Source organism: Triticum dicoccoides, chromosome 2B (genome assembly GCF_002162155.2).
Source record: "Triticum dicoccoides isolate Atlit2015 ecotype Zavitan chromosome 2B, WEW_v2.0, whole genome shotgun sequence".
NCBI classification, from domain to species: domain Eukaryota; kingdom Viridiplantae; phylum Streptophyta; class Magnoliopsida; order Poales; family Poaceae; genus Triticum; species Triticum dicoccoides.
The window spans coordinates 195107425-195122972 of NC_041383.1; the positions used below are offsets into that span (position 1 = coordinate 195107425).

The 15548-nt window shown below is 44.7% G+C and overlaps 1 protein-coding gene across 1 annotated transcript; it reads right to left on the reverse strand.

Annotated features, from left to right (window-relative positions):
• Positions 1-7174: 7174 nt before the first annotated feature.
• On the reverse strand, positions 7175-15542 carry LOC119363024. Its single transcript, XM_037628324.1, has 6 exons — positions 15147-15542; positions 11248-11333; positions 11061-11165; positions 10191-10982; positions 9492-9714; positions 7175-8641 (listed from the first exon to the last, which is right to left on the reverse strand). Exons 1-6 carry the CDS (start codon positions 15472-15474, stop codon positions 7557-7559), a joined length of 2619 nt encoding a protein of 872 aa, XP_037484221.1. The 5' UTR covers positions 15475-15542; the 3' UTR covers positions 7175-7556.
• Positions 15543-15548: the final 6 nt, after the last annotated feature.

Genomic DNA, 15548 nt, shown 5'->3' on the forward strand with positions numbered 1-15548 from the left:
TCCACAAACGACGCTCGAGGTTCAGCACACCGAGCGGTGCATTAAGTACATAAGCCTTCTGTGCAGCAATGAGGACAATCCTCAGTATACGGACCCAGTCCGCATAATTGCTACTATCAACTTTCAACTAAAATTTTCTCTAGGAACATATCTTAAACAGTAGAACTAAAGCGCAAGCTACGACATAATTTGCAAAGTACTTTTGACTATGTTCATGATAATTAAGTTCATATAATGAACTCCCACTCATATAGACATCCCTCTAGTCATCTAAGTGATACATGATCCGAGTCAACTAGGTTGTGTCCGGTCATCACGTGAGATGGACCAGTCATCATCGATGAACATCTCCATGTTGATCGTATCTACTATACGACTCATGTTCGACCTTTCGGTCTCTTGTGTTCCGAGGCCATGTCTGTACATGCTAGGCTCGTCAAGTCAACCTAAGTGTTTTGCGTGTGTAATACACCCGTTGTATGTGAACTTTAGAATCTATCACACCCGATCATCACGTGGTGCATCGAAACAACGAACTTTCGCAACGGTGCACAGTTAGGGGGAACACTTTCTTGAAATTTTAATGAGGGATCATCTTATTTATGCTACCGTCGTTTTAAGCAAATAAGATGTAAACATGACAAACATCACATGCAAATCATAAAGTGACATGATATGGCCAATATCATCTTGCGCCTTTGATCTCCATCTTGAGGCACGACATGATCACCTTCGTCACCGGCATGACACCATGATCTCCATCATCATGATCTCCATCATCGTGTCTTCATGAAGTTGTCTCGCCAACTATTACTTCTACTACTATGGCTAATGGTTTAACAATAAAGTAAAGTAATTACATGGCGTTTTCAATGACACGCAGGTCATACAATAAATTAAGACAACTTCTATGGCTCCTGCCGGTTGTCATACTCATCGACATGCAAGTCATGATTCCTATTACAAGAACACGATCAATCTCATACATCACATATATCATTCATCACATTCTTTTGGCCATATCACATCACATAGCATACCCTGCAAAAACAAGTTAGACGTCCTCTAATTGTTCTTGCATGTTTTACGTGGCTGCTATGGATTTCTAGCAAGAACGTTTCTTACCTACGCAAAAGCCACAACGGTGATATGACAATTGCTATTTACCCTTCATAAGGACCCTTTTCATCGAATCTGATCCGACTAAAGTGGGAGAGACTGGCACCCGCTAGCCACCTTTATGCAACAAGTGCATGTCAGTTGGTGGAACCTGACTCACGTAAGCGTACGTGTAAGGTCGGTCCGGGCCGCTTCATCCCACGATGCCGCCGAATCAAGATAGGACTAGTAACGGTAAGCAAATTGAACAAACCAACGCCCACAACTACTTGTGTTCTACTCGTGCATAGTATCTACGCAATAGACCTAGCTCATGATGCCACTGTTGGGGAACGTAGCAGAAATTCAAAATTTTCTATGCATCACCAAGATCAATCTATGGAGTAACTAGCAACGAGAGAGAGGGGAGTGCATCTTCATGCCCTTGAAGATCGCGATGCGGAAGCGTTGCAAGAACGCGGTCGGTGGAGTCGTTCACTAAGCGATTCAGATCGCGGCCGAATCCGATCTAAGCACCGAACAACGGTGCCTCCGCGTTCAACACACTTACAGCCCGGGGACGTCTCCTCCTTCTTGATCCAGCAAGGGGAGAGGAGAAGTTGAGGGACAGCTCCGGCAGCACGATGGCGTGGTGGTGGAGCTTGCAGTTCTCCGGCAGAGCTTCGCCAAGCACTACGGAGGAGGAGGAGGTGTTGGGGAAGGAGAGGGCTGCGCCAGGGGAAGGGTGAAGCTCCCATGCGCCTCCCCACTATATATAGGGGTGGAGGGGCTGGTTTCTTGCCCTCCAAGTCCATTGGGGCGTTGGCAAAGGTGGGAGGAAAGAAATCCCATCATTTCCTTCCCCACCGATTGTTATCCCCCTTTTTTAGGGATCTTGATCTTATCCCTTCAGGATATGATCTTATTCCTTCTAAGGGGGGATCTTGGTGCGCCTTGACCAGGGGTGTGGGGCCTTGCCCCCACTATCAACGTTCATGTGGGTCCCCCCATGCAGGTGGGTCCCACTCCGGAACCTTCTAGAACCTTCCCGGTACAATACCAAAAAACCCGAACATTTTCCGGTGGCCAAAATAGGACTTCCCATATATAAATCTTTACCTCCGGACCATTCCGGAACTCCTCGTGACGTCCAGGATCTCATCCGGGACTCCGAACAACATTCGGTAACTGCACACTAATTCCCATAACAACTCTAGCGTCATCAAACCTTAAGTGTGTAGACCCTACGGGTTCGGGAATCATGCAGACATGACCGAGACAGCTCTCTGGCCAATAACCAACAGCGGGATCTGGATACCCATGTTGGCTCCCACATGTTCCACGATGATCTCAGCGGATGAACCACGATGTCAAGGATTCAAGCAATCCCGTATACAATTCCCTTTGTCAATCGGTACGTTACTTGCCCGAGATTCGATCATCGGTATCCCAATACCTCGTTCAATCTCGTTACCAGCAAGTCACTTTACTCGTTCCGTAATGCATGATCCCATGACTAACTACTTAGTCACATTGAGATCATTATGATGATGCATTACCGAGTGGGCCCGGAGATACCTCTCCGTCACACGGAGTGACAAATCCCAGTCTCGATTCATGCCAACCCAACAGACACTTTCAAAGATACCCGTAGTGCACCTTTATAGCCATCCGGTTACGTTGTGACGTTAGGCACACCCAAAGCATTCCTACGGTATCCAGGAGTTGCACAATATCATGGTCTAAGGAAATGATACTTGACATTAGAAAAGCTTTTAGCAAATGAACTACACGATCTTGTGCTATGCTTAGGATTGGGTCTTGTCCATCACATCATTCTCCTAATGATGTGATCCCGTTATCAATGACATCCAATGTCCATGGTCAAGAAACCATAACCATCTATTGATCAACGAGCTAGTCAACTAGAGGCTCACTAGGGACATGTTGTGGTCTATGTATTCACACATGTATTACGGTTTCCAATTAATACAATTATAGCATGAACAATAGACAATTATCATGAACAAGGAAATATAATAATAACCATTTTATTATTGCCTCTAGGGCATATTTCCAACAATCTTGTCCTTCGATGTTTTTAGGGTATATGGGAATATATAGGCGAAAGAAGTCGGGCGGGGGAGCCACGAGGGGCCCACGATAGTGGAGGGCACGCCCAGGGGGGTGGGTGCGCCCCCCTATCTCGTGGCCTCCTCGAAGCTTCCCTGGCTTGCACTCCAAGTTCCCTGGATTGCTTCTGTTCCAAAAAATAACTTTTCCGAAGGTTTCATTCTGTTTGGACTCCGTTTGATATTCCTTTTCTTCGAAACACTGAAATTGGTAAGAAAACAACAATATGGGATGGGCCTCCGGTTAATAGGTTAGTCCCAAAAATAATATAAATGTGCTTATTAAAGCCCATAAACATCCAAAATAGATAAGATAATAGCATGAATGCTTCATAAATTATAGATACGTTGGAAACGTATCAGGGCGGTGGCCATGGGGAGGGGGCTTGCCTCCCCAAGCCAAGGGGTGCGCCCCCTTTTGGGTCCCCCCCCCCAACCCTAGGCGCATGGGCCCTAGGAGGGATGGTGCCCAGCCCACTTAGGGGCTGGTTCCCTTCCACATACAGCCCATAGGGCCCTCCGGGGCAGGTGGACCCCCAGAACCCCTTCGGTGGTTCGAGTACAATACCGGCAAACCCCGAATACTTCCGGTGACCGTATGATGACTTCCCATATATAAATCTTCACCTCCGGACCATTACGGAACTCCTCGTGATGTCCTGGATCTCATCCGGGACTCTGAACAACATTCGGTAACCACATACAAACTTTCCCTATAACCCTAGCGTCATCGAACCTTAAGTGTGTAGACCCTATGGGTTCAGGAATCATGCAGACATGACCGAGACATCTCTCCGGCCAATAACCAACAGCGGGATCTGGATACCCATGTTGGCTCCCACATGTTCCACGATGATCTCATCGGATGAACCACGATGTCAAGGATTCAAGCAATCCCGTATACAATTCCCTTTGTCAATCGGTACGTTACTTGCCCGAGATTCGATCGTCGGTATCCCAATACCTCGTTCAATCTCGTTACCGGCAAGTCACTTTACTCGTTCCGTAATGCATGATCCCGTGACCAACTACTTAGTCACATTGAGCTAATTATGATGATGCATTACCGAGAGGGCCCAGAGATACCTCTCCGTCATACGGAGTGAAAAATCCCAGTCTCCATTCGTGCCAACCCAACAGACACTTTCGGAGATACCTGTAGTGCACCTTTATAGCCACCCAGTTACGTCGTGACGTTTGGTACACCCAAAGCATTCCTGCAGTATCCGGGTCATGGTCTAAGGAAATGATACTTGACATTAGAAAAGCTTTAGCAAACGAACTACACGATCTTATGCTATGCTTAGGATTGGGTCTTGTCCATCACATCATTCTCCTAATGATGTGATCCCATTATCAATGACATCCAATGTCCATAGTCAGGAAACCATGAACATCTGTTGATCAACGAGCTAGTCAACTAGAGGCTCACTAGGGACATGTTGTGGTTTATGTATTCACACATGTATTACGGTTTCCAGTCAATACAATTATAGCATGAACAATAGACAATTATCATGAACAAGGAAATATAATAATAACCATTTTATTATTGCCTCTAGGGCATATTTCCAACACCTCCTTCCCTGTTGTGCCAGGGTTATGCTCCTGGCCAAAATATGAACAAGTTCCCAGCACAAGTCTCGCCACACACCATAAAAGTTCTCCACTAACACCTTACTTAACTTAACTACATAGCATGCTTGATGCCACCAAGGCAGTTGTGCCTGCTGCAACGATACCTGCACATCACCGACGAGTCGTGGTTGTAGATCTGAACCTTCAATCCGAGTCCTGAGATGCGCACAACGACGAGGTCACCGGGGACGATTCGATGGCGGCGGTAGAAGTAGTTCCACCCCCGGCCAAGCACCATGTGGCCCTCGAAGTTGTGGACCTGCACCCAGAACACGCACCGCTTGTTGGCCGAGAGCCTGACCATGCGCGGGAGTCACTTGATGACCAGCCAGGTGTTCATCACCTCCACGAACTTGGGAGGGATGACAAGCATGGCGAGGTCCTCGTTGTCCTTGATCTGCTGGTAGAATCTCATCGGCTCCCTGGCTCCCTCCTCGTGGCCCTGCCTCGGAGATCGTCCCCTTGAACGAGGCACGCTCATGAAGGCGATCCTGCCAGGCAGGTCCATCGTCCTATGCCACATGTTCGTGGGGATGAAATCCTCGGCGCGCTCAGCTCCGGCCACCACCTGAGCTCCTCCACCCGCTACATCCCAGTCAGTCTTCAATATCTTGCCAGGCAACATGACAAGTATTAGTATCAAACAAAGCAAGCAAGCAAGCAAGCAAATGCCACTGATCAGTGACACTGGTCAGTGGCATTTGCCCAACAGCAAGTGCCACTGATCAGTGGCATGTGCTCATGGCCAAATGGCAATGATCAGTGGCACTTGGTGTTGGGCAAGAGCACTAATCTACTTGCTGTAGTGCAAATGGCAGTGATCAATGACACTGATCAGTGACTTGCCCAATAGCAAGTGCCATGGAGGCCCGGCAGCAGCTGGAGTAGGAGCGCCCGGCACCGCATTGGTCGGCGCTCATGGAGGCCGGCAGCAGCTGGGGGACGGCGCCCGCAGCGCCGACGCCAGGTCGCGGCCCGAGTTCTGGAGCCCGGCCAGCCAGCGCTCCTGGATATTGGCGATGCGCTGGTCGACCGGGGTCAGAGGGCGGCGCGGCGGTGGGCGTGGCGGAGCCATCGGAGAAGAGGGGAGGAGAGGGAAGGGCGGAGAGGAAGAGAGAGGGAGCGGTGGGACGCGGTGACAGGAGAGTGGGGGGCAAGTAATGAGACGTCGCCTCCGTCTCCCGCGCTGCCCGAGGCGTGCAACTGCCCGGCACGTGCGGCCCCGCCCGGCCAGGCTCGCGAGAAACTGCCGATTCGGCAGTTTCCGCTGGATCAGGCTGCGGGCTGCTTTGAGGTCCGTGCGGGCCTCAAATCGCATGCAGCCAGCCAACCAAACAGGCCGCGCACATCCCGCGCGGGCCTGGTTGGGCTGCATGCGGGCAATCAAACACACCCTTAGTGCATCTGTGGATGGGTGTGAGGTGAAACTTGATCTTCGCCAAGCATTGATGGGTGGTAGGCCTGGCCAAATAGGTACATTCCAGTTGTGTAGCCAGAGCTGACCACACCCCACGCCAGCCCTTAGAGCTACATTGTTGGCTATAATAGCTGCAGACAACGCAGGGCTTCCCCACCACGCTCCAGGCAACATGGCCACTTTTTTGCCAAGAAAAAAAATCCAGTATGTAGCTATATATTTTCTTTGTAAACTAATACTCCCTCCGTCCGGAAATACTTGTCATCAAAATGAATAAAAGAGGATGTATCTAATTGTATTTTAGTTCTAAATACATCTTTTTTGTTTATTTTGATAACAAGTATTTCCGGACGGAGGAAGTATAAGATCTTTCAGATCACTACTTACTTTAGTGATATAAAAGATATTATATTAGTTTACAGAGGGAGTATGTATGTGTGTGTTTTATTGAATGTAATAATTCAAAACCCATTCTTTTGGAGCTGCATTTCCCCAATTCAACACCTTTTTGTTCGAGAACTGATTGCGACATGACCTGTGAGATGCTCTATTTTTGACCTAAAATTTTTCTCTCTACACCCAAAATCGGAATCTGCTCCACCGCTGCTGACCGCGTTGCCTTCCCTCTACGAAACAGATACGCCCCTCCATGGCGTGCTCCAGAAAAAAAATGGTCATGATGGCTGCCAAGGGTTTTCATGGAGGATGGGACAGGGATAGGTGTTGCACAAATGATGAGACCATGGGATGGCATTGGCACCCAGTACGATTTGACTTCAGAGTTCAGGATGCCAGAAATAGGTGTTGCACAACACAGGAGGGGGAAATCCACTCATTTCGCAACTTCTTCGGGACAACATGTAGAGGACGATCACCAGAATGAATCATGTCATTGAACTACTAAAATCATTGCACAGCTTTAATGCAGACCAAACAACAACAATTCTTCTAGTTTAGCAAAAGGAAACTAGGACAAGAATGCTGTTCTCAACAGACGCACAACTTTTGCAACTGAGGATTTAACTTTGAAGCAAAAGTAACTCCTATACAATATGACTGCGAACGGTAATATTTAGTCTCCAATCCATGTATCTGGTGACAGATATGAGACGACTAGGAGCAAAATGCAGAAACTAGGAAAATTATGCGTATGAGACGTGATGTCGACGCCCTCTGCTATGGGAGACCTAGTAAAACCCCTTCACGGGGGTTGCATTACCATATCTATAGCTATGTACAAGAAGTCCAACGAGGCTGAAGTTTCCCAAACTTCACGGCTTGCTGACATCTAAGTCTACGCCTACTTCCCCGTCGCAGTCTTGTTCATCATCGTCGCCCCTATGTCGCTTCCCTAATACTCTTTGCTTCTCGTCCTCTATAGGAGGAGAAGCCTTGACAGTTAAACTGAATACTTCATCGTTGCACTGCTGTTCAGCACCATCATCCCTTGGCCGCTTCCCTAGTATTGTCTCCTTTTCATCCTCTACAGAAGTAGCTGCCTTATCAGTCAAACTTAACACTTCATTATTGCAGTGCTGATCAGCATCACCCTCCCTAGGCCCCCTTGCTAATAATGTTTGCTCATCATCATCTATAGAAGTAGAGCCCTTATCAGTTGAACAGAACACTTCCCCATTGCAGTTCTGTTCCGCGGCATCGTCCCTAGGCCGCTTCCCCAATATCGTTCTCTTTTCATCCTCTGCAGCTGCAGAGGCCGTGTGAGTTAAACTAACCTCAGTTTGCGTAGCAGCTCCTGTTTGTTCCCCATTGCAGTCCTGTTCAGCGTCATCATACCTCACTCGCTTCACTAACACTGTTTGCTTCTCATCATCCTCTACAGAAGCAGAGCCCTTATCAGTCAAACTAAACATTTGCCCATTGCAGTTCTGTTCTGCAGTACCATCCCTAAGCCGCTTCCCTGACATCGTTTGCTTTTCAATCTCTGCAGCTGCAGAGGCGGTCTCAGTTAAACTAGCCTCAGTTTGCTTAGCAGCTCCTGTTTCTTCCCCATTGCAGTCATGTTCAGCATATCGCTTCCCTAATATTGTTTGCTTCTCATCATCTATAGAAGCAGAGGCCTTGTCAATCAAACTAACATCAGTTTGCATACTGACTCCAGTCTGTTTATCTCGACTGGAGTTTGCTTGCACAACTGCAAGCTCTTGATCAGATAGTGCAGAATTGGAGCCCAAACGACCAGTGGATGTCATGTTATCAAGTTGCCTAGTTTGGACACCAACCGAAGGTATTCTCAACAACACATCTGGCTTCCTTTCTATATGTATCCAACGACTCTTGATCCAATCTCTTGAAATTCTTATATCATTTAGCTGGCATACACGAAAAGAGTTTTCACCTGGAACAATCATAATATAAGTGTCAGTGACATCCTTCTGTTGCAACTTGCAGAAGTAACTTTTAAGAAGAAATACAGAAAAAATAGGGTACTTGGTAGAAGACGAGGCACATGCAGTTGCTAATTTCTATCACATGAAATACCAAGATAACGTTCATTCTCCATCTAATGAATTGCTTCCACAATTTGCAAGCAGTTTTACATCATGATATAGATGATGGTGAATCATGATATGGCTTTTGGAATGTCAGTATTTTTGGAAATTACATACTGATTTAATAGTAACTGAAGCAAAAGATTTGTAGAGCAAAATGCCATGAAGTGCCTCAACATTTAGCAAAACAGTGAGTCTCAACACAATACAGTGTAATCCTCATGACTCACTCAATGCCAAAGAATTGCAGTAACATGACAAACAAGACTCCAAACTGGATGTTTACCTATCACACAACATTTAGCAAAACAGCAGAATTATTGTCATACCAGCACCATGGCAGGACAAAAGAAACAGTCATGCTCCCCTCCCAGATTTACAAAAGCTACTTATTTATGTGCAATGCACCTGCTTGTACTAACAGTGTGAACTGACACACGGTAACATGGAGAAAACAATTAACAATCCGTGGCACCAAACTGATGGACGATGAGAAAATATTCCATTTTTAGGTAATATGGTTTAATCTAAAGGAGTGTAAGGAGTATGAATCACCAGGGGGGAAGGGGGGCAGTAAAGGGCTATTGAGATTTTGTTCTCTTATCTTGCGTATAACACGAATATTCTATGAAGATGGTTTTGTATTTCGTAGGCAGACCAAGAATGGAAAAACATCATTTCAGCAAGAGAAAGCACCTGGGAAATATATTTGCAGGCCATCAGATGAACCGGCATCTGTACTCACTAAAACTCCTTCCCACCAGCCATTAAATTGCCAGACATCAACAGCAGTTCCAGGTAAAAGAGCAGTGTCATCGACCAAAGTCTTTTGTTGAGGACGTGGCCTAATTCTTAGCCGGCCTGGGCATCTCAGTCCAAGTTTATCAGGAAGAGCCAATATAGAGGCACGTACACGCTCCTACATGGAAGCATAAAATAAGTTCAATTGGCATGGCAAGAAATAACCTCATCGGTGCTATATAAAAACATACACTTGCGGAGAAAAAACAGAATAGATCATGATATTGGGAAAAATAAAAGGAGTGGCAGAATGCCGAATATTATGATATACTCCCTCCGTTCTAAAATATAAGGTGTATTAATATTTATTCCAAAAGGGCAAACGTAACCTATGTTTGACCAAGTTCATAGAAAATTGTATCAACATATACAATACCAAATATAGAAAATATGAAGAAAAAAAATGCCATGGTGAATCTAATGATGCTGATTTGGTATTGTAGTCATTGATATTTTTTGCTCTATAAACTTGGTTGAACATAGAGAAGTTGACTTTTCTGAAAATTAATATACCTTATAATTTGGAACAGAGTATTATCACTTCAAATGCATAATCCAACTTAGAAAAGTTATACTAAGATCAGTTAGTCATACCTCCAATTTACCACAATCATCAGCATTTTCGAGATCATCATATTGAATCTTCAGTTTGTCATGACTAGTACATGGCCTCAGAACTGTACACCTGAACCAGCAGCCCACAATGCCACTGTCTTGAGATAAGACCTCTATCTTGTCACCAACGTTGTAGGTTGGCATAGGCTGACTCTGGGGCCCTATAAACTTAACTGAGAGATGTCTTACAGGAGATTGTTTATTACTTGGCTTCTGATAAGATGGTATGGAATCTGCTTGTGGGCTTCGGCAGATTTTGGTACCCAAACATTTCGAATAAAGCCTCTCGAACTGCTTTGAAGACTTGGTCTTCCCAGGTGAACAATGTCTGACTATCCTTATGACATCAGAACCATCCTTTTCTTGTTCAGGTGAAACTTTCAAGGATAGGACAGCAGCTTGATTAAAATATCCACGCAATGTTCTCAAGTCAAAATGCTTAAATTTATTTTTGCTGTACTGACGAAAGCAGAAACGGATCCCCGCCAATGAACTATTTGGCAAAGTGTCCCCACATTTTTCATAATGCTCTGGGGTTAAAACAGTAGCAATATCATCGACACACTCAACACTGATTACTTGAGAATAAGAGGTGATGAAAACTTCACAAGGATGAGGAGCAGGAGGAGGTATGGCACAAGCAAATTCCTGGTTTTGATGAAACCATCGCACTTTAACTTTCTTGAGTCCCTTCTTATCTTCATACATATCCTCCAAGTATGCAAGATAACGGTTTTCCTCCTCAGACATGACAAGTGCAAAAGAGTGGATCTGCCAAATGATACATCATATAGAATTAAAAGATGGTTACCGGTAACTAAGTGTACAAACAGTCATAACAAAGCTTACAGATATTGTGGTTCCATTACGACAAAAGGCTTGATAGTGCTGAAGCTGCTTGCTACAAGTCCAGAATGGACCAGACCACATAATGTCTGTACTGCAAGTTGTACCCTAATAATATAATTGGAAAATTATCAACATGTTCATGGAAGATGCGGCAAAACTATATGCAAAGTTATAGGTGATTGCGTACCAGATTGTGACACACATAGCTATCAGTTTCGCTGTATCCATCTAATCCAACATCATTGCCCATACGAGGTCCAAATTTTGAAAAAGCTGGAATGAACAACAAGCAACTAGATATCAATATCACTGAGTAACAATCTGAAACAAAATAATACATGTCTCAATCATACAAGTTATATACTTATATCATTATATGCTGAACAGGACAAGCCTGACAGGTGGTCGAAACATTATGGCTAGGAAGTGCAGCAAGGAAAATGATAGTCACAAGGGATGTGTTAAGGCTCAGAAGGTCCATCTCCCTCAAATGGGATGACAATCTACCAAATGTAATAAACACAAAGAAGCAATTCACTCAAATCGAATCATGGCATACTAATTAAACTATAAGAATATAGTGAGCTAGTTTGCCTTGTTTTGCCAAAAATGAGGACAGCCTGTCACTAGGGTGCTTACAGCTTGAACTTGGTGTGAGCGTAGGGATGAAATGGAGCAGAAACTTTCCGCTTTTCCGGAGGAAAAATGGAAAGGGAGAGGAAATATGAAAAAGGAAACGGAAATTTGCAAAACGGAAGTGGAAATGGAATTTTTTATGCAGAAACAGAAAAAAAAATGGAATGGTGTGGAAACGGAACTTTCCGTTTCCGTGAATATGGGATTTCCGTTTTGACTATAGACCTATGGCTGCTTTGTAGCCCAACCACCAAACAACACACAATGACACAATGAGTAGAATGGATAATTTGAGGCCCAACTTCTGCTACCACACATGTACTCAGCTTGACCCTATACGTAATTGTCCAGTACTACTACAATACTACGCTGAGTTACTAACTATAATGATATTATTTTGTAGCCATGTTAACAATTCTATAAATTCATTTGTTTTTGTGTGTATTTCTCTATGATTCAAGGAGTTTTTAAGTTCCGGTCAACGCCCACTTCTGTTTTCGTGTCTGCTTGTATTCACTCTGTGTCCGTTTCTGGTAGTATCTGTTTCCGTATACATTTTCGGAGTTTCTGTATTTGTTTCCGCTTCTGCAAAAATATATGAAAACAAATGTGGTAACACTCAGTTCTGTCCGTTTCCGCTCCATTTTCATCCCTATGTGAGCATGATTCAACTTTCACCTGTTAAACTTGCCTGCCTCATATAGTGTATGTGTTTTCCTTTTAATTCGAAATCATTCAATCCAGTTGGGTGCTCCTATGGTATTTTCATCCCATTCAAAAAAAGATGGCATTTTAGTCTCACAGAAAAGATGCCATTTTCATATTATGATGAGAAAAAGACACATAATTCATTTTTTTAAGCACTTGCATCCCTAGCCTTTTCTTTCGGTTGTTGGACATTGAGATTTGCTTAATGACTTGTTTGGTGATCGAATGTGTTACCTTTATTTTGATTACTGGTTTATATATTTATTGCGTATGGCTACACGTGCATTGCACGTGCATGCTTACTAGTGATGAGAAAAGGACACATAATTCATTTTTTTCCAACACATTGAAACTCCTATCACCAGCAAGTGCAATAATGATTGATAAGAAAACATAGACGGTAATAGATCTTCAGCAGTAAATGAATCAAGATAGCTGACAGAGTACAACTGAATCTTAACTAGTGTGAAGGCGCTTGCGGCCACGGGGAGTCATCTCAAGTGTGGTGGTGCGGGCTGAGCTTTGGTGATCAAAGGGATGATGCAGCGAGGTTGGAGTGGATTAAAGCTCTCAGCTGTTAATGGGTGTTCTTTGAGAAGTTAGTATTGGTATTCTTACTAGTTGTTAGTTGCTAAGAGCAAGTATAATAAAGCGCCATAAGCCTGCTTACATGGCACTATTGCTTATGTGGAGGAGAGAGACGAGGACAATGAAAGGAGTGAGCTCTCATGCAAGAGCCAACCTCTAAACGTGCTCCTAGGCAAATGGAGTAAATGCAGAGAGAAGAGAAAGAGAGCAATTGAAAAGGATGACTAACCTAATAGCCAACCTTATAGCCGGTCCTATTTTATGAGTGACTAATAATGACGATTTTGATGACATGTTAATATAGCCAGCTGCTGGCTATACTATGACATGCCCTAATAGGTAAAAATGAATAAATGAGGGGAAAGAGAAAGTGGAAAAAAGGACTAACCTAATAGTAACCTTAAAGCGAACCCTATTATATGAGTGATTAATAATGTTGGCTTTTGATGATAAGGCAGTCTTATATAGCCAGCTGCTGGCTATATTATTAGCCTTGCTCTAAGTAGTCAGTCAAAATTTCCACAGGTTGATGTGTGGTGTAGTTCCTGTTATCACTACTATAATACTTCTCTCGCACACTCGAGTCCCATTTCGTTCCGCAAGGCCTCTTTGTCTGGATTTTTAATCCAAGTAAGATAACGATGGTCTTATCTCTAAAAAAAACTAGGGTATGTTTTGTTTGTGTCCAAAACCTACCTTACCAAATTTTCAGTCATGACCAAAATTTTGTACCTTGTTTGGATGGTTGCCAAGTCCTTGCATTCTCTAGTTCATTTTTCTTGCCAATATCGGCCAAATTTATCTTAGTGAGTGAACTTAAATAATCCCCAATCATTTATGCCTTAGTTCTGTAGTTCTACGTTCCTGAAGTGGTGATTTGAATTAGATCGATCATCAGTTTGCTACATTAAACCATATTATTGTTTGAAACTCTTCCAATGCTGGTCATACTATAATTTTGCATATATAGACACTCATTATCTACAACAAGTGTCGAGCTTCCCCGGCTTTCATAATATTTAATTTTACACTTCCCATAGGAATGCCGACTGCTAGTTTCTAAGACCTGACAAACTCCTGAATTGGTGGCCTAGTGTACAATCTTGCATCCATGCTGATATGGTTGCTAGTGCATTAGGTCTCCGGTTTGGTCAAACTGTAAAAGACAGGAGCGGACTTGCCTGCTTCCCTCCTTGTAAAATGATGGTGGAAAGGACTCGCAGGTCTGTAAGGGCATCTCCAATGCCAGGCGCTAGGGAAAATTTCCCGTTCTATCGGCAGTTGCATCCTCAATTCCTGGCGTCGGGTGCCGCTGCGACGCAAAATAAGGCAGCGAGCGCTTGCTCTTTTTTTCACACGAGATGAGGCACCAAGAGCTGTTCTCCACCCGTATTTAGTGCCGACGGTTAGCGCCTAGCATTGGCCCAGATAACACTTGGGGCTTTTTAAAAATTCTGCTATTTGTCTTTTTCTGTTTAAGCGTCTAGATAAGCGTACACCATTGTAGATGCTCTAAAGTGCAATAAAACCATGTCATCAAACATCACATGTTACTGTCACCCAACAGGTAAAGCACAAAAGCTAAGACATCAACAAGTGGCTATCCAAACATTTATGCTAATTAATGTTACCATATCTCAAAGGGGAGCCCTGGCGCAGCGGTAAAGCTGTTGCCTTGTGACCAATGAGGTCACGGGTTCGAGTCCTGGAAACAGCCTCTTACAGAAATGTAGCGAAAGGCTGCGTACAATAGACCCAAAGTGGTCAGACCCTGCGCAAGCGGGAGCTATATGTACCGGGCTGCCCTTTTTAATGTTACCATATCTCAACATGAGATGAAATTGGACAGGACAACCTCAATTTTGACATACTTTGCCATTCGCGTATTTTCGCATTACAGTCTAACATGCCCTTGAAGGTTTGAGAAGTGCCTGATCGTGTCTATTGCAAAGCAAGCTTCTGTACTGAGGACCGATGCGGTAAACTATGTAGGCAAGATTTCAGTTTTGCTAAAGTGCCCTAGACAAACCCGTTCCAGAAACACTACTCAACATAACATGTTAAATTCAAGAAACAATAACAGATGGTAATGCTTAGTACTGTATCAGCAAAATTAATGTATCAAACATTACAAACAGAGAATTAGGGAATTACTTGAGGTGAGGGTCTTCGCCGGAAGGAAGGACTCGAGCCAATCCACCACCTCACGGCGTGACCGCCACTTGCGCGCAAACATCCCCTGCCCACCATCAGCACCACCGGATCCCTGCGGCCCGTGGAAATCCTCTGACACGACGTAGAGCATGTGGCGCAGGCTCCGCTCCGTGCCCACGACTGCCAAGTGAGACACGCCCTCGGCGTCTTCCAAGTAATAATGCACGACGCGGCTGCCCCTCTCCTGCGAGAGGAACTCCTCGCTCCACCTCACGAACTCCGGTCGGTCCTCCCTCGCCATGCTTGCCGCGGTACCAACAGGACGCATCCCCCAGCCCGGAGTACTAAACAAAGGAAGGAGCCTTTGGCGACAGGCTCATGACCTTCCGGGGGGAGGGGGAG